The 20,403-nt window shown below is 38.9% G+C and overlaps 2 protein-coding genes across 4 annotated transcripts in view; one reads left to right on the forward strand and one right to left on the reverse strand.

The window, feature by feature from the left end:
• The window catches only part of LOC125825752 (elongation factor 1-gamma 2-like), a 1,064,241-nt gene that overhangs the window by 154,098 nt on the left and 889,740 nt on the right, over positions 1-20,403 (forward strand). The gene's annotated exons all lie outside the window — the stretch shown is intronic.
• LOC125825735 (uncharacterized) lies at positions 17,140-17,682 on the reverse strand. The gene is made up of 2 exons (XM_049505047.1): positions 17,629-17,682; positions 17,140-17,577 (listed from the first exon to the last, which is right to left on the reverse strand). The coding sequence occupies exons 1-2, from the start codon at positions 17,680-17,682 to the stop codon at positions 17,140-17,142; spliced, it is 492 nt and encodes a 163-aa protein (XP_049361004.1).

A 20,403-nucleotide genomic window follows, 5' to 3' on the forward strand; every position in this document is an offset into this window, starting at 1 on the left:
GCTTGAAGCAAGGCTCCATGTCGGTGGATGAGTACTTCAAAAGCATGGATATGGCTATGATCCAAGCTAACTGCATGGAGGAAGAAGAGGCTACAATAGCTAGATTTTTAAATGGTTTAAATACAGAAATAGCTAATGTAGTAGAGATACAACAATATGTAACTTTAGATGAGTTAGTTGATTTGTCTGTAAAAGTTGAAAAACAAATTGAGAAAAAGCAGCAAAATAACTCATGGAGAAGTCGATCAAACACTATCTCTAAGAAGCCATGGTCAACTCAAGAGGGGAAAGCTCCTTCCAAACCTCAAGATGATAGAGGTAAAGGTAAGGTTGAGGAGGGAGGTAAAACCTTTAATCCTAAATCTTCTAAACCTTCAAGTTCTATTCAATGTCACAAATGTCATGGAAGGGGGCATATGATGCATGAATGTCCAAGTAGAAGAAACATCCTACTTAGAGAGAATGGAGAATATGAGAGTGAAAAAAGTGAGGGGGAAGAAGAAGAGGGAGAAGGTGTAAGTGAGGAAGATGATTTGGAACTGCCTAATGATGGTATAATTGGGGTGGTTAGGAGAATTATGACTATCAATTTGGGTAGTGTTGATGAAGGGCAGAGAGAGAATTTGTTTCATACTAGGTGTGGGATAAAAGGGAAGACTTATTCTATGATTATTGATGGGGGAAGTTGTGCAAATGTGGTGAGTTCATACTTGGTGGATAAACTAGGAATTGCATGCATGAAGCGCTCTACCCCATATAGGCTCCAATGGTTGAATGATTGTGGAGAAGTAAAAGTAAACAAACAATGCATGATTTCATTCAATGTTGGTAGGTATGAAGATGAGATTCTTTGTGATGTAGTTCCAATGCAAGCATGTCATGTTTTACTTGGCCGACCTTGGCAGTATGATAGGGATACTAATCATCATGGGAGAAAGAATAGGTATAGTCTTCTGCATAATGGTAAGAAGTATACTCTTGCACCATTATCTCCTTCTCAAGTGTTTGAAGATCAAAAACGATTGAGGGAAACAATGGGAAAACAAAAGGGAGAGGTAAAAAGTGAGCTTGAGGGAAAAGAAAAAGGCCAAGAGATAGAAAAAAAGAGAGATGGCCGAGAGAAAGAGAGAGAGGGCAGCGATCTAAGTAAAGAGGTAAAAGAGGGTGTGAGTAAAAAAATAAAATGTTTTGGTGAGAGGAAAGAGGCTAAGGAAAAGAAAAATGAGAGCCTTTATATAAAAGCCAAAGAGTGTTTGAATGCTAGGAGAGAGGGACTGCCCATAATACTACTTACTTACAAAGAAGTATTGATTAATTTTGAACAACTAACTCCTTCTTTGCCAAATAGTGTTTCTTCTCTTTTGCAGAATTTTGAAGATGTTTTTCCTGATGACACTCCAAAGGGATTGCCACCTTTGAGAGGGATTGAGCACCAAATAGACTTTGTGCCTGGGTCTCAACTTCCTAATAGGCCTGCCTATAGGAGCAATCCTGAAGAGACCAAAGAATTACAACGGCAAGTTGAAGAATTGCTTGTAAAGGGATTTGTTCGAGAGAGTATGAGCCCATGCTCTGTTCCAGTCCTATTGGTCCCCAAAAAGGATGGAACATGGAGGATGTGTGTAGATTGTCGAGCCATCAACAAGATAACGGTAAAGTATCGCCATCCTATCCCTCGTCTTGATGACATGTTGGACCAACTGTATGGTTCCAAAATCTTTTCTAAAATTGATCTAAAGAGTGGTTACCATCAGATTCGTATGAATCCTGGAGATGAATGGAAAACTGCTTTTAAGACCAAATATGGACTTTATGAGTGGTTAGTTATGCCCTTTGGCTTGACTAATGCACCAAGCACTTTTATGAGACTAATGAATCATGTTTTTAAAGATTTCCATGGAAAATTTATTGTGGTGTATTTTGATGACATCTTGATCTTTTCTCAAAATCTGGATGAACACCTAGAGCACTTAAAACAAGTTTTTGAAGTTCTTAGAAATCAGCGCTTATTTGCTAATCTCAAAAAGTGTACTTTCTGTGTGGATCGTGTGGTTTTCTTAGGTTTTGTGGTCAGTTCTAAGGGAGTTGAAGTAGATGATGAGAAAATCAAGGCAATAAAAGAATGGCCTAAACCTAATAGTGTAACTGAAGTTAGGAGTTTTCATGGACTTGCTAGTTTTTATAGGAGGTTTGTGCGAGACTTTAGCACCATTGCTGCTCCTTTAACTGAAGTTATTAAAAAAGATAAGGTTTTTACATGGGGAAAGGAACAAGATGATGCATTTAACTTGCTGAAGGATAAATTGTGTTCTGCGCCTCTTTTGCAATTGCCTGATTTTTCTAAGTCTTTTGAAGTTGAGTGTGATGCCTCTGGTAAGGGCATAGGTGCAGTTTTGATGCAAGACTCCAAGCCAATTGCCTACTTTAGTGAAAAGCTAAGTGGAGCAACATTGAACTACTCAACTTATGATAAGGAGCTATATGCCTTGGTGAGGGCGTTAGCTACATGGCAGCACTACTTGTGGCCTCGAGAATTTGTGGTCAAGACTGATCATGAGTCATTAAAATACTTGAAGAGCCAAGGTAAACTTAGTCGTAGGCATGCTAAATGGGTAGAGTTTATTGAAACTTTTCCTTATGTAATTGCTTACAAACAAGGAAAGGAGAATGTGGTTGCTGATGCACTCTCAAGAAGGTATGTTTTGATCTCTACTCTTACTTCAAAGTTATTGGGTTTTGACCAAATCAAGTTCCTCTATGCTAATGATTCTGATTTTGGTGAGATTTTTGCTGAATGTAAGTTAGGTCCTTTTGAGAAATTTAATCTTCAAGATGAATTTCTATTCAAGGAAAATAAATTATGTGTTCCTAACTGCTCGTTGCGTGAACTATTTGTTAGGGAAGCACATTGTGGAGGGCTAATGGGACATTTTGGTGTACCCAAAACACTGGAAATACTTTCTGAACATTTTTATTGGCCTAGCATGAGAAAGGATGTTGAAAAAGTGTGTTCTTATTGTCTTGAATGTAAACAGGCTAAGTCTAGAACATTGCCGCATGGTCTTTATACTCCTTTACCTGTTTCTAATTCCCCTTGGATTGATATTTCTATGGATTTCATATTGGGGCTGCCAAGGACTAAGTATGGTAAGGATAGTATATTTGTGGTAGTAGATAGATTTTCTAAAATGGCTCGTTTTATCCCATGTAAAAAGACTAATGATGCATCTCATGTGGCTGACTTGTTTGTAAAGGAAGTGGTTAAATTGCATGGAATACCTAGAACTATTGTTAGCGATAGGGATGCCAAGTTCTTAAGTCACTTTTGGAGAATTCTTTGGGGAAAGTTGGGAACTAAATTGCTATTTTCTACATCTTGTCACCCACAAACGGACGGGCAAACGGAAGTGGTTAATAGAACTTTAGGGAACATGTTGAGGGCTATTTTGAAAGGAAAGTTGACTTCTTGGGAAGATTACTTACCTATTGTAGAATTTGCTTATAATAGAACATTCCATTCTTCTACTGGTAAGACTCCTTTTGAAGTTGTATATGGATTCAACCCCCTTACCCCCCTTGATTTATTGCCTTTGCCTACTAATGATTTTGCTAATCTTGATGGTAAGAAGAAGGCTGATATGATGAAGAAAATTCATGAACAAACAAGGCTTGCAATTGAAAAGAAGAACAAAGAAGTTGCATTGCGAAGGAATAAGGGCAGAAAATATGTTGTTTTTAAACCTGGTGACTTGGTTTGGGTGCATATGCGAAAGGAAAGATTTCCTTCCAAAAGAAAGACCAAACTAGATCCTAGAGGAAGTGGGCCATACAAAGTCCTTGAAAGGATTGGAGACAATGCTTATAAACTTGATCTTCCTGGTGAGTTCCAAGTTAGTGCTACTTTTAATGTTTCTGATCTTTCCCATTTTGATGCAGATTTGAATTCGAGGACGAATTCTCTTCAAGAAGAGGGGAATGATAGCATGGAGGAAGCTCTACTCCATTGAAGGACAAGGATGATGCTTTAGAAACTCCAAGGAGGCCCATAACAAGATCTCAAACCAAGGAGTTCAATGATAAACTCAATGGGCTTCAATCGCTGATCCAAAGGTTTCTTATTGGGGAAGAAGAGCTCAAGCCCAAGGGAGAGGAATTGTCCAAATGCTACAATTATTTGGTGGCCCAAATTCAAGCCCAAGATGAGGAATTTTAAGGTCCAATTTCGTGCAAAAAAGGTCAAGAAGAGTCCAAGAATCAGCCACAACAAGAGTTGCTTTCTGCCCAAGTTTTGAGAGAAGACTAGTCAAACTTTCCAAGATTGTCAAGATTCTTTTCCTAGTTGGGATTTACCTTATTTATTTATTTATATATAGGAGTCCTTTTCATTCATTAAAGACAATTTTTAGATTGATATTAATAATATTTGAGAGAGTTCTTTGAACCTTTGTGACTTGTTCTTTGAGAATTTATCTTTAAACCTTTACTAGTTTCATAGTTTAAGGTATAAAGTAACTTCTTCTTGTGATATCTTTGGTTTCTTTTTGGTATTCTTTAGAAGGTGATTAGTTTCTACATACTAATTATTGTCTTTAGTTACTCATAAAGCGGTCAAGATCCGAATCTATCGTTTTGATTCGTTTTCTCAAGTAAAGGCGTTAGATTTCTTCCATAAATCTATACGTTGTTACTTGGATCTTTTCAAGGCCTTAGAACATCTAATCTTTGGAAATTCGTGGATCTTTCCTTTGAATTTCCCATATCTTTATTTAGTTTTTTTTGTTTCTTTTCTTTGTGCTTCCGCATTCTAATATTTAATTCTCTATTTGTGATCTCCCTTAACCTTGCTGTTATCATCTTTCATGGGTGATACCTTAAGAAGAACATTTTCACCAGATTGAAACACCATTTCTCTTACCTTATGATCCGCATACTTCTTTATTCTACTCTGGGATGCTAAAAGCTTAGCTTGAATACTCTTCACCTTATCTTGAGCATCCTTCACTAAATAAACTCCTAATGGTTTCACATCTACATGTTCAAACCATCGTATGGGTGATCTACATCCCCTCCCATAGAGTGCCTCGAATGGTGCCATATCAATGCTGGAGTGATAACTATTGTTATAAGAGAACTTATCCCAATGCCCTCCAAAATCAATCACGCATGCCCTCAACATGTCCTCTAACACTTGACTAGTTCTTTATGACTGCCTGTCTGTTTGTGGATGGAAGGCTGTACTAAAAGTGAGTTGTGTGCCCAATTCATCATGCGTTTTCCTCCAAAACTTGGATGTGAATTGGGTACCACGGTCTGAGATGATAGAAAGGGGTACCTCATGCAACCTTACTATCGCTTTCACATAAACCTTTGCCAATTGTTCAGCATTATAATCTATTCTTTCCAGAATAAAGTGGGCTGAGTTAGTCAATCTATCAACCACTACCCAAATAAAATCAAATATCGCCAAAAGCCTCGGAAGACCAACAACAAAATCCATGGCTATTCTTTCCCACTTCCATTTCGGAATTGGAATTCTTTGAAGTAACCCGCAGGCCTTTGATGTTCATATTTCACTTGTTAACAATTTTGACACTCACCACAAACTCCGCTATGTCTCTCTTCATGCTCGACCACCAATAAATTCGATTCAAAGCTCTATACATCTTGGTCACACCCGGTTGAATAGAATATCGCGAACCATGAGACTCTGCCAACAATTTCTGAATCAAGTCATCTACTCTAGGAACACATATTCTCCCTTTAAAATTTAGCACACCATCCGCATCAAGAGTGGTCTCTTGTGCCTTACCAATCGTAGTCTTCTTTCTAAGTTCCTCCAAATTCTCATCCTCAAATTGTTTGGCCTTGATCTCCTTAATGAATGTGGCCCTTACCTTAAAACTAGCTAACACCCCAGCTCTTTCTGATATGCATAATTGCATGAATTTCGGCTCTAAGGTCTGAATCTCTTTAGCCAAGGGTCTCTTGGATACAGTCAAGCAAGCTAAACTACCCATACTCATCGCTTTTCGACTCAAAACATCTGCCACCAAATTAGCCTTTCCCAAATGATATTGAATGGTCACATCATAATCCTTCAGTAGCTCCATCTTTCTTCGTTGTCTCAAATTCAGATCCTTTTGAGTGAACACATGCTGCAAATACGATGATCGGTAAATACTTCACACATAACACCACAGAGGTAATGCCGCAATATCTTAAGAGCAAACACTACCGCTGCCAACTCTAAATCATGTGTTGGATAATTCCTCTCATGTACCTTCAATTGACGCGAGGCATAAGCTATAACATTCTTATCCTGCATCAATACATTACCCAAACTAGAATGTGAACCATCACAATAAATAATAAAATATTTACCTTTAATCGGTAATGCTAGAATAGGTGTGGTGGTCAAGAGAGTCTTGAGGTTTTGGAAGCTCTCCTCACATTTTTCAGTCCATTCAAATGGTATATCCTTTTTGATCAAATTAGTCAAGTGAGTGGCGATAAAAGCAAAGTTCTTCACTAATCAACGATAATAGCTAGTGAGTCCCACAAAACACCTAACTTGCATCATAGAGCTAGGCCGAACCCAATTCTTTACCACCTCAATCTTTTGAGGATCTACCATTACCCCTTATTTTGAAACTACATACCCCAAAAATGCAACCGATTTCAACCGAAATTCACACTTAGAAAATTTAGCATACAACTTTTATTTCCCAAGAATACCCAAAACAATACCAAGATGTTCGGCATGCTCTTCCTCACTTTTCAAATATACCAAGATATCATCAATAAAGACTATAACGAAAGAATCAAGAAATGGCTTGAACATCCCATGCATTAAACTCATAAAAGTTGAAGGCGCATTGGTCAAACCAAAAGACATAACCAAAAAATCATAGTGCCCATAACGAGTTCTAAACGTCGTATTAGGCACATCTTCCGGCCTAATTTTTAATTGATGGTAATCGGATCTTAAATCAATCTTCCATTACATCTTGCAATTGGTAAAAAAGATCATCTATTCAAGGCAAAGGGTACTTATTTCGAATAGTGACTCTATATTATTGCTGGTAATATATACACATTCTCACACTACCATCCTTCCTCTTAGCAAACAAGACTGGAGCACCCCATGGAGAAGCACTAGGACGAATAAATCCCTTATCAAGAAGTTGATAGATTTGAGCCTTAAGCTCTCTTAATTCTTTCGGAGCCATGCGATATGGAGGGATAGAAATGAGGTGCGTACCAGGCTCTAAATCAATGCAAAAATTTATATCTCTATTCGGAGGCATACCAGGCAAAACATTACAACACACTTCACTAAATTCAGACACCATAGGAATTGACCCAATGGATGGAGTCTCAATCTCAACATCCCTAATATGAACCAAATAAGACAAACAACCCTGCTCTACTAATTTACTAGCCCGAACGGAGGATATAATCTTAGCTTACTTAGGCTTGTACACCCTTTCCCACTATAATTTTTCCCTTCTTGGAATTTTTAGAGTTACGGACTTAGTATTACAATTAAGCACAAAATAATAAGGGGACAACCAAGTCATGCCTAAGATTGTATCACAGTTAATCATATCCAAAATCACCAAATCAGCACAAGTCTGAAAACCCATAAACAAAATAGGTTAGGCACGATAGACATGGGTAACTATGACTGACTGTCTAACTGGGTTAGAAACACGAATAGGGGCATCAAGAATATCACAAATCATATCAATATCTGAGGCAAATACACGGATACATATCGATAAGTAGAACCCGGATCAAATAACACATTAACCATCCGGTCACAGATAAGAATAGTACCTGTGATAACCGCGTCAGATGCCCCTGCCTCATTCTTGCCCGGAAATGCGTAACACTGATCCCTATCATCTTGACGAGTCATTTCCCTGCCTGGTTGCATGTTACCCCTACCTCCATTACCATTTGCTCTACCTCCACGACCTCGCTGATTACCTCGTCACCCTCTTTGTGGACGTCCTCTACCATTATTACCATTCCCCGCGGGTACCACTGCTCTAGACTGCTACTCCATGGAATCTAACATATGTGGGTGGGGACAATCCCTCATCATATGCCCAGGTTCACTAGAGTTGTAACATGTACGATCAAAAGATGTTCTGCCGCCTGTCCAAGACGCGACTCCCTGGCTATCCTCAAAATTATAAGATGGAGTTTCCAAGTAGTTACCTGCATAGGTGGGCATAATGGACTGAATTGGCTTTGCTACAAGAGTTGGCCTTCCGGATACCTTGGAATAAGAAACTTGAAAATTATGCGAATTGGCCCTTTTTGCCCATGCCTTAGCTTGATGTCTCTCCTCACCTCTTCCACTTTCTTAACATAATCCATCACCTCATTAAAGTTTCTCCCTGCAAAAGTCATATGAACAGATAATACTTTCAACTCATGAAATTGGTCCATGTAAGTGGAGGTAAAGTAGAAGATCTACACTCCATATAAGCTCTCCACCACTGCTTATCCTCACCTTGAAGTTGGAAGGAGACAAACTCAACCCCGTGTTGATGAAAAATACCCAATTTATGAAGCCTCTCATAGCAATCCAAAATGAACTCATACGCATCCTCACTCTCAGAACCAAGAAATATGGAAGGCTTAAGCTTCAAAAACTTAATCAACATGTAATGCTCATTTCCTGTCATAACAGAACCCAACAAGGGACGGAAGAAAGCATTAGTACCTACGTTTCCACCTGTCTTGGTAGCAATAAGAGGATTAGCAAGAGCTTTAGTTGCTTGAACAGATGGAAGCATTCCACGACCAGCCAACCCTTTCAAAAATGACATCATTTGTTGAGCTAACACCAAATCGATGGGAGGAATACCTGTAGTCTCAGCCTAGACCTCTTCCTCTTGTCCAAGCTTCTCAATATTCTAAACATCAGCATTCTCCTCTTCAACCTCTTCATGAAGCGTAGGAGGGTTCTCATTCATAAGAGCATTACCAACTGGTACCTCATTCAAAGCAGGCACTACTCTCCCACGGTCTCTACCCCTAGCTCTTCTTCTACCCCTGCCTCGACTGCGACGTCTCGCTGCAGATTCCTCAGCTGGAGCACTAAAAGGAGTTGCGGGCCTAACATTGTTATACCTAGTATTAAATATCTGCAGACAGAAGAGTAAAGGAGGTTAGATACCAATTTGAATCGCCAGATAACAATTGGAATCAAGTCATAGCACGGAAGGAGACAAGAGAAAACAAAGAGATTTCCTTAAGTCCTATAGCCTCTCGAAGAAAAGTAAAGGTGTCCCCGTATTGTGCTGTGAGACTCTATTAGACTCATTTCGGTACATCAAGATAAACGAACCTAAGCTCTGATACCAACTTTGTCACGACCTAAACCGTCGTGATTGACACCCATACTAACACTCCGATGGGAGAACCACTACTACAACCCAACCAAGCAACTAATCTAAAAACTAAGGTATTTAAGTCAAATGTACTAAGGAATGAAAATAGAGTTGCCATAAACTCCAACAAAAGTCTAACAATAATAAACTAACAATGCGGAAGAAATAACCTAGAACCTGAAAGTCAATGTACCAAACCATCTAAGTTCAACAAGTCTAAACAAGAAGGGATGCGACCCCAACTAATGTACTAAAACTAACTAGAGTAAAGGTCTAAGTCCGGAATGGTGGACATAGACAAAAGAGAACTCATGGAAGCCCGAAAGAATTAGCTCACCCTTAAATTTAAGAAACGATCACTGCTCTCCTAAGCGAGGTCTGTCAGTAGCCGCTTGAAGATGCCTTGTACTCAATAAAAATAAGAGCAAGTGAAGTATCAGTACACAACCACAGTGTACTGGTAGGATCACGTGGCTATCCCACTAAGTGCAACATAAGCAAGTCAAGACAACAATATAATCACATGTATATATATATAGAACATAAACAACATTATCAACATTATCAACAATGAACAACTTCACATTTTATATCACATCATTGGTCCTCTCATGGAGTCAAAACCCAAATAGTTAGCATGCCAGAACGTGGCAACCGATCTAATATTTATGCCGGAACGTGGTAATTGATCCCATATTTATGCCGAACCGTGGCAACCGATCCAAGTTAGTTATGCCAGAACATGGCAACCGATCTCATTCACATACCACAATCACAAACACAAGTATATCCTCCAGATCATACATTCAAATCATGATTTCATGGCAATGATAATTCATCTAACTCATTTACAGCAAGTGTGATCAACATTGCAACATTCATACATATACAAGTATCATAATGAAGCAAGAACAAGCATACATCACACAATCACAAAATCAAAACCATCACCTACCTCGAAACAAGCTTGAAACCCTAAGAAATTTGATCTTTCTCTTTCCAGATTTGTTTCGCTTGTTCTTGGGCTACAAACAATCACAATAACACGGAAAATAACAAACATTCACTAATTACCCAAAACTATAACAATTCTATGAACCCTAGATCAAATCCATGATACCAATTATCCAATTTAGGGTTATTTCCACCAAAAAATCTTTAACAAAACCCTCCCCAATCAATATTGACCCATTCTATTACGTTTTACAAATCGGAAAACATATTCTGGGAGTGAAAAGTTTACCTTTAGCCTCAAAAATGTTGAATAATGAGTATAAGTCATCTGGGGTTCGTTCCTTAGCTCTAAAAGTCGAAAAGTGCATAATGAGGTCGTTTAGTGGTTTATTAACGACTTTAATTCGCATCGAGCCCGCCACAACGGCCGTCACCCTACTGTAGCAACCCCGCCAGAGCGTCAAAACCCAGTGTCAAACCGAGTTACGTGAGACAGAGAGCTAATTCAAGGATTCCAAAATTCCCATTTCACAACAAACATCTAACCAACGACGATCAACAAAAATACCCTTTACGCTAAGATCGATTTCGGGAGTTCTATTCTCCCAAATTCAATTCTGTAAAGTCTTATGGATTCCTTAACGGGTTATCTAACGCCTCATGTAATCAAATTCACAATTAAATCACACGATTGCTACCATATTTCCCTACACCTTAAGGACTCTTATTTCATCCAAATCTGGAATGGGTTGGGAAATTTAAAGATACTACGAAAATGATTTTCGGCCCCAAATTTTCTCCCGTTGGTTTTTCTATAACGACGTAACCCGGTCGTTACAGTAGCAAATAAATATGAGCCAAACTTCTTATACTCATATACTAAAGAAAAAAATTCCCTTTCCATGACACTCTAATTCTTTTGAGCACAATTTAACGTTTTCTAGCATAGTAAATAGGATAAAAAACATATTTTCTGATTGCCCAAGAACACCTCCTAGAGCCAAACCACTAGCATCACACATTATTTCAGAAGGGAGATTCCAATCGGGCACAATTATTATTGGGCAAAAAAAGCTTCTCCTTAAGTGTTTTGAAAGCCATCATGCAAGATTCATTAAAAACAAATGTGCTTTCTTTCTCAAGAATTCGGAACAAAGTAATGACGATCTTGGTTAAATCTTTGAAAACACGTGTTATAGTTACCGGCGTGCCCAAGAAAATTCCTCACTCCTCTCACTGAAATTTGGGGAGGTAACTTTTTGATCAGTTGAATTTTAGCTTGATCGACTTAAATACCCTCCCCGGGAATTTTGTGGCCAAAATAATTCCCTTTTTCGCCATAAAGTTACACATTTCCTAGCTGAGAACCAAATTTGAATCTACACACCTTTTCAACACCATTTCCAAATGCTTCAAACTTACCTCAACAGAATCCCGCACGACAGAGAAATCATATGTGTACACCTTCATTAAGTCGTCTACCATATCTGCAATGATCGATAACATACATCGTTGAAAGAAGGCTAGAGCATTGCATAGTCCAAACGACATTCACTTGATTGTGAAGTAACATAGGGGCATGTGAATGTGGCATACTTTTGATCTTCCGGTGCAATGGAGATTCGGTTGAACCTGGAGTATCCATCAAGAAAGCAATACCATCCTTTTTCAGCAAGCCTATCAAGCATCTAATCAATATAGGGTTTGGAGAAAATTATATTTCTCTTTCTATGAGTTTAGCTTCCGGTAGTACATGCACATACGCCACCTGAAGATGGCTCTAGTGGCCACTAACTCAGCCTTTTCGTTTGGAATATACGTGATACCACCCTTTCTGAGAATGCATTATATCGGACTCACCTACTGACTATATGTAATCACAAAGATGACTCCCACATTCAGCCATTTTATGATAGATTCGCTCAAATTACACCTCTATTAAAGAAGCATAAGCGATCGTTGTAAAATAAAGAACCTAACTTGTAGGTTGGGGTAGATCCCAAGAGGAATATGGTTTAGAATTAACTTTAACTTACGATTACTTGTTTATAGTCAAACTATTTCCGAGCAAAGTAAACAAGGAGGGGGTTGTAATTAAAGGAATAGATTGTTGATTTGAGTCAATAAGTAACGCATAAGCAAGATTAACAATTTGAGAAATCAATATGCGATGAAAACTAGGGCATATATGTTCCCCGCAAGCTCTTAACACACTAATCCTAGTAAAAGTAATACTTTCATAGTGTTTAAATTGCAAAGTTGGTAAGTTGAGTATCCCTAAGTGATTGGTCCTACAAATAGGGAATTTCACCACGCACCTTGGTCCGTCTACGGGTGTATGCTTTACTAACCCTTACCTTTTACCCCAAATTAGTCATCATATCAATGTAGTTTAGTTTTCACCCTCACTTCAATTCAAATTAGACTATTAGATAGCATCCACTAAATCTCCGTTGTTTAATTATTTTCTCATTCATTACCTCCTTGGTTCAGAAAGTACGAACGAGGGAAGTTCTAATGTGTGCACCCATTAAAAACACTTCTAAGTGAAAGGATTAATAATACATTCATAAACACTATTCAAGAATTACTTAATTACTCTTCATACTTTGTTAATTGCTCATGCTTCCCAAACCCTAGTTGTAGATTTAGCTACTCATTCTTGATAATTCACAATTCATAATAAGGTTATAAGAATTCATTAACTTACAATGAGAATTGATGAAAATCCAAATCTTTAATTGAAATTCAAAGTGCAAATCGTATTGACCAACTTCCGAAAATTAAATTGCTAAATGTTTGCAAATATTTTCCAATAACAAAAATTCAAAGTATACAATAATGTTTAACTCCCAAAAACGAGAATTACAACTCTTATTTATAGAAAACAAATCCCAAACTAAGTAGCAAACAATATAAGGAAATAAACTACTCAGACGCGATTTTTGTTGACGCCTCGACCTACTAATTATGGGTCGACCTACGGTCCATAGGTCACCCTCCGTTGTCCAACACATGGAAAATAAATCAGGTAATGTAACTTCAATTCTTTGATATTCAATCGACGGATGTGCAGGATGGCCCGTGGGTCGACCTACAGTCCCTCGATGCCTTCTTAGTTCAACACTTGGTTAGACTTCCTTGAGCTTCCACCTACGCTTTCCCACCTACGCTTTCCCACCTACGGTTCGTGGATTGGACTACGGTCCATCCTGTCAGTTCGTGGTTTTAGTTACTGGAACTCAACTTCCAGACCCTGACCTACGACTGCCCATCCACGACCCGTTAATGGACCTACGGTCCGTGGTTGGCTCCGTTGTTGGTTACTTCTACAATTTTTAGCTCGCATCTTCATCAACCTCATCCAAGCCTATTTCTTGCAAGAATTACAGACAAAAAAATATTTCTAAAAAAAAAATGGCCCAGGACACACACAAACTCTAAGTGCAATGTACCAAAAATACAGTAAACTCATGGTATATCAATGATTTCTTTCTTCACCACTTCTTGTATCAGAGAATTTAATCTTTATTGATTCTCAATACTTGGTGTGCAATCATCCACCAAATTTATTTTGTGAGTGCATAGACCTAGTGAAATACGTACAATAGCGACAATAGACCACCTCAAAGCTTTAATATGCCTTTTCAACACTATAGTCAATAATTCCACTTGTCACTGTTTGAGATCGCTTGCAATAATCACGTGAAGAGTGTTGTGATTAATAACGTTTCGAAGACACTACTTCCAATTCTAAGTGTCAACGAACGTAAATAAGAATAAAACCCAACTAAATTAGTTGGGGTCGAATCCCACAAGAAGCGGTACGTGTCTTAAATCAATTAGGAAGTTTGAATGTGGTCAAATCATCCATAGGAATAGAAATTATCGATTAAAGACCTAATCAAGTAAAAGGGTGAGACGAATGTCAGATGGGGGGTTTTGGTTTTAGTTATCAACTACAAAAAGTCGCAAACACTAGGAATTAACAATAAGTAGACGGATTCTTGGGATGTGATCGATTATAGGCAACTATAAACATATGGGTAATTGCAATTATTAGTAAATAGCTAGATATTAGTGAGTAGGCTAGGCTATAATAGATGTAATTTTCTCTCGAACAATTACCCCGAATCAGGTGATTTCTCTCGAATATCAACAAGCATGCAAATTAAGAGCAGCCCACACCTTAATGCATTCACTCTTTCGAGCTAAATGTGTGGGATTTGATTTAGGATTTACTCTCTCAAGCTAAACCCAGATCAACCTAATACCCACAAACCATCAATGAAGAACCTTAGTTCTAAAACCTCTCTCTCGAGCAAGCCAAAAACACAAACATAAAACTGCATTTGAACTACGATTCTTAAATGAAACAACAATTAATGATTAAACTCACTTTTAAATAGCATTTAAACTAACAATTAGCAAACTCATAAGCTAAATCAGCCCATAATCACATGAACACACTTAAAGAATTGGGGTTTTAGCTAGACATTATCAAACGGTAAAAACAGTGACGGAATTGATTATCCATCAACTAGGTATGAGTGATTTCGTGTTTACAATGCTCCAATTTGATAAATCTCAAATACCCACTTCCAATTTCTCAATAGTGAATTTCTTCAATCCTTCAAAGCTCAGGAAAACTCTAGAGAAAACTGTCTCCAGATGATAAAAACTAATTCTAATGTAAAAAAACATGTGAAAAGATTCCAAAGAACCTAAACTAAATGTACAAAAACATATTTATAGTCGCTGAAAATACGCTACGAAAGCCCATTTGGCGAAGTAACTCGTGCTCGCCGAACCACTCGGCGAGCCGCCCTTTGGTCTCTTCCATCGTCCTTTCACCTAGGCATTCAACATCATCAAGGTCTATAACTTTGGGCGATCTATCTTGGCTTCGCGAAATAACTCGGAAATTCACTGACTTCTCCTTTTAGTCACCGACTTGGTTCTTTCTTTATGGGCTTGGCACACTGTAACTTTAGGCAGTTGGATGAGCCAATCGGTGACATGCCGAGTGCTCTTGGCGATCCTCAGGCTTGCTCTTTTTCATATCTTCAGCTTGTTTTGTTTCTTTTATTGCTTGTTTGTGTCCTTGCTTTGTTCCTCAATCCATATACTTAAAAATCAAGTATTTAACATTAGTTATTTGCACAAATTAAATATTTGAGGACACTAAATCTATATAAACAAAGCCCTAAATGAGTACAAATCTCGGACTCATCAACACACCCAACTTAAACGTTTGCTTGTCCTCAGGTAAAACTCAAGTTGAGCAGTTCAAAAAAGATGTCTCAAACAGTTCTTCATAAGACTCAATCATGAATGTACACAACAAGACTCAACTTACTCATACAAGGATCAATTGTGCACTAAAAGATTCAAGTTGTGACTTACCATTATCAAAGATGCAGAAGTTCACAATACTTGCTTCAAATGCAAAGTCAAGCTCAACAAAGGTACTCAAATGCCCTTGCAACAAAGATGATTCCATATACACACACAATTCTTCAACAATTTATAGTTCCAAAATCACAAACGAATCTCACTCTCACAAAGACAGACACATGCATAACTTCACCCATAGGTTTGCCCTTATTTTCCAATCAACATTCGTTTTAGCTCACTCAAGATCAAAAAGGTCTTTTCAAGGCTTGTAACGGGAATGAGTGTAAAGGTATGGTCATTTAGGCTCAGTGGTTGCTACCCTCATAAAATGTGGTTTGAACATCAGTTTTCTTCCTTTTTTTAGCATTTTTCTCAAGCTCAAAATTCACCCCCATTATTCAATTTCCAATGAACTACCAGACACCCCATTTCTTTTGCAACTTTCACAACTTTTTCATTCTTATTCTTTTGCTTTCTTTCTCTCTTTTTTTATGGAGAGGTTCCATCCTTTTCAAGATCATGGATCAAAGTGGACTTTTTCACACTTCTTGATTTACCTTTTCTTTTCACCACCCTAAGTTGGCTATTAAAAAAACCACGCTTCATGAGAGTTAAAGGTGAAAGGATAAATAGTGTCACAATTGCTCAAGTTTCTTTCAAGAAAAGGATAAAGCTCAAAGGGCTTCAAGAGAAGTTCACACATCTCACAAGGCTGGCCACAAAAAGAGGTATATTGTCAAATTGTTTAACTCCTCAAAATCATTGCCTAAGATCATTTCAAGAGCTTGCATCACTTAGTTAATTGAACCAATGGGGAAAATTCTAGGAGTCACCACACACAATGTTCATGGAAAGCTCATCAGACAAGGCATTGGAACAATATCAAATGAGACTCATTCGAACTACTATACAATGTTCATTACAAGAGACTCCGTTCAATAATCGCCTAGTCACAACGAGATACAAAAAGTCCACATATTGTCTATGCAATTTCATTTGCCCTTATCTTAGCCACACATTCATTTTTGTTCAATTACGAGCACTATTCAAGTAATTGGAATTGATCATAACTGATACCAAAATTTGCATAAGAACAACCACATTCAAACAGAACAAGAGGTGGCAAATATTTTCAGATGGGTCAAAAACCATTTCTATTCAAAATAAGAAGCCACAAGCTCAAATATCCACCAGATAGAATCAACACATAATTTAAAACAAAAAACCCAATAAATATATATATACACAAAATATAGTTACAAGAGGTAGGTATAGAAATACCTCACCCCACCCACAAAAGAAAAGCAGTTGTCCTCAAATGCAACTAAAATAATCAAAATTCAATAGAACTGACAAAGAAGGAGGTAAAGAAGAATCTTGTCTACTCAGTCGCTCCATCTGTCAGGGCATCAATGTCTGGTGTAACATCAGCTGCAACCGCACTCGAATCAGGCATAATGGTGTCTCTCAAAGAGGTTTGTCGGCTGGTGTAGAACATAGCATCCTCCAAGTCGGCCAGATCCACAAAAATAGCCTCATATCGCTCCCTAAGATGTACTTCATTTGTTCCCACCTCTGACTCAACAACAACCACATCATCCATAAGCACATCTCTGGTGGTAGTCGGAGGCATCTCAAAAGTAGTTGGGACATCCTGAGCCACTGCTGACTCAAAGAGGGAAGTAAAGTCTGTGGACTTCAGATAGTCCACATCGTTTCTCAAATCTAAGACCTCGACTTTTAAAGCCATCACCTCAGAAATAACCTCCTGTCGACTCTCACAAGTCTCTACTCTCGTTGTAAGAGCATCAATAGATGTCTGGAGTGTTGTCAAAGCAGCTAAGATGGCTCACTCAATTATCCAAGGAACCTCATCCTCAAGCTGGAAAACCTGCACATCGGTAGAATGGGCTAGGTGTCCCATCTTGAGGAGCATGGCCTGAGTGATCCTAGTAGGATGAGGAGCTACAGAAGGAACTGGGCTTGGGAAGGAGTGGAAGCGGGTGTACCTGAAGGCCCGGAGGTCGATGTAGGCAAAGAAGCCTATGCAGCTATGGACTCAGCATCAACCTCTGGGGATTCATCCACCAGAGCAACTCTCCTCCTATCTGCCTCATCCCGTGTGTACTCGACCTCTATGGGCCAGATATATGTGGATGATGTAGGGGAAAGAAAGGGTTGTATGGCGTTGTTAGACCCTCATGGCCATCTCTTGCTCTATGTTAACCCCAAGTCAATGCTTTTACGGGCTATGATTAATATGAGACCGGCTACCTTTGGGTAGCAAAGGATGGACTCATTTTGTGAGGGCATGATGAAGCATCTTATCAACCCAAACCAATACTGAGATACTATATTCAAGTCTTTCTTCACAATAGGAATGTTGATCTCAATCCAACTCGGGTGGTATCAGTAATAACGGGAGCTAGCCACATCTCTTAGGGTCATCGAGAGGTGTCGCAATAGTAGCGTAACTCAAGTAGGCAAAACCTGACCTTTTATCAAGTACGGAGTTGATATAATCACCGTTGAATCGCACTTCTTTTCCACAGACCATGATGGAATCTATTGGTCTAAAGGCACTGGCCTTCTTCTTTCCCTTCGGTACCAGGACATCGTACGCCGTGTAAAACTCTCTGACCCATGTAGGAATATATGGGCCATGGGGCCTGGTAAACTGCTCAAACCTGTGGAACTAGAGAGTGTCCAAGACTTTACGGTACCTATCCACTACACCATCCGTGGACAATGTATTTTCCTCTAGAATGGTCATCAGTCCTTCGGCTTTTATCCTATTAGGTAGCCGGGAAGAGGACCCTGAATTGGTGGTGCTGGAACCACCATCTATGTTGGAGCTGGCATTGTATAATCAGCAGGTGGTGTAGCCTCTGGGTCTTAGACAGACCTTGATGACCTATTGTACGAATCTCACCTCACCGGGATTGAAGTGGTTGGTCATCCTCAAAGCTTAGACAATGCAGCCTGAGAATCAAAAGACTCTCCATCACTGCCAGAGTTGTCCCCCGGTATCTCAGCTGCGACACTTTGCCCTTTCCCTTCCCTTCTTTTGGAGGTGCTTGTTTTCCCTTTTTAGAAGAACCAACTGCTCCCTCATTAGTCACGATGCCCCATGCTTGTTTGCGAGGTGGCATTCCACTCTCGTCCCAGTTGGTCCTAGCCATAACTGCAAAATACATAGGGAAAACTTAGAATTAATTTAAGAAAAATCTCAAAATTTAGTTGCAGAAAGACATACCTTACCAATCGGTGAGTTGCCGAGTCACCTTGGCGACCCAAATCGGGCTCGCCAAAAGGACTGGCTTGAAAATTTGCCAAAAAAATGGCAGGTCGGTGATATGCAGGGCCCTTCGGTGAATCGCAGACATCACTCGGAGAGCTCAAACGAGCCCACTGAAAGTTACAATTTGTTTAAAGGGTTAGGGGCACAGAAAGGGCAATCAAAGGAGACTTTCGGTGAGCTCAGGCTTCCCGCCAAAAGTTACAGACTCTAACTAGGAAAAAATACAAAATTAAAGGTGATAAAGGGGGACATTGGCGAACCAACGAGCGATTCGGTGAGCTCGACCCAGCCCGCCGAATTTCCCAACGTGCCAAATTTCAACCCTGTTTCCCAAATTGAAACCCACAACCCCCAAAAACAAAATTAAACTACACACTTATGCAATTAAACCTAGACCCATTCAACCCATGCCACCGGGCTACTCTGACTTCCCCCGGTTTGGCCAAAATTGGCCATTTGATGACTTTTTCCCTTAAGAATGATGTCAAACGCTCAATCATTGGGCAAAGTACGTCATTTGGCACAATTGGAATTACTCAGACTTGACCCAACTAGATCGAACAAATATTTACCGCAAACTAATAAATTATGATAAATTTGAAAGAACAAAACTCAGGAAATCAACAATTTAGCAATTAAGCACAATTACGAAACTATGAAACGAATACTAGCACAACAACTAACAAATGCATTCGAGTTCAACCACTATTCGAGAGTTCGATGTTTGGAAAACCAACCTTTGAGCTGAAATAATAGTTTGAAATGCTAGGTGGCAAAGAAATCATAATCTGACCACGAGATCAAGAGCAAAAAGCGATAAGAATAACAAAAATATGGGAAATATGAAGTGCGGGTGTGTGTGTACGGGGTTAAAAATGGGAGAATATGAAAGATTTTGAAATTTTAAACCTTTGTCTTTTGAAAACCATTCAGTTCGTGGCCCTTTCAGCGATATTAGTTATCACGACCCAAGGGTACACCCTAGATGTAACATGGCGTACTTAACCCCGAAGGGGGTTCATACAAGAACTTCGCATATCATAACATAAGATAACAGAAAAGTACGGAAATTTTAAAAACTTTTATTAATACAATCGAAGTATTTCATAAAAACAAGCGGAAGTCTTTACTACACTTTTGTCTCAAACCATCTAATACAACTTTGAATAAAAATCTTGGGACATAGTCCATACAATAGTCTCAACATGAAAATAAAAGACATAAAGGAACTAGTGGGTAATGACCTCGAAGCTATGATGACTCACCAAAATCTTCAACTCCTTTGCTCCTTAGAAACGTATCTCCAAAACTATAACTCAAGTCTCCAAACGCTACATTTGATGA

Source organism: Solanum verrucosum, unplaced genomic scaffold (genome assembly GCF_900185275.1).
Source record: "Solanum verrucosum unplaced genomic scaffold, falcon-dt-bn FXZP01000003.1, whole genome shotgun sequence".
Lineage (NCBI taxonomy): Eukaryota > Viridiplantae > Streptophyta > Magnoliopsida > Solanales > Solanaceae > Solanum > Solanum verrucosum.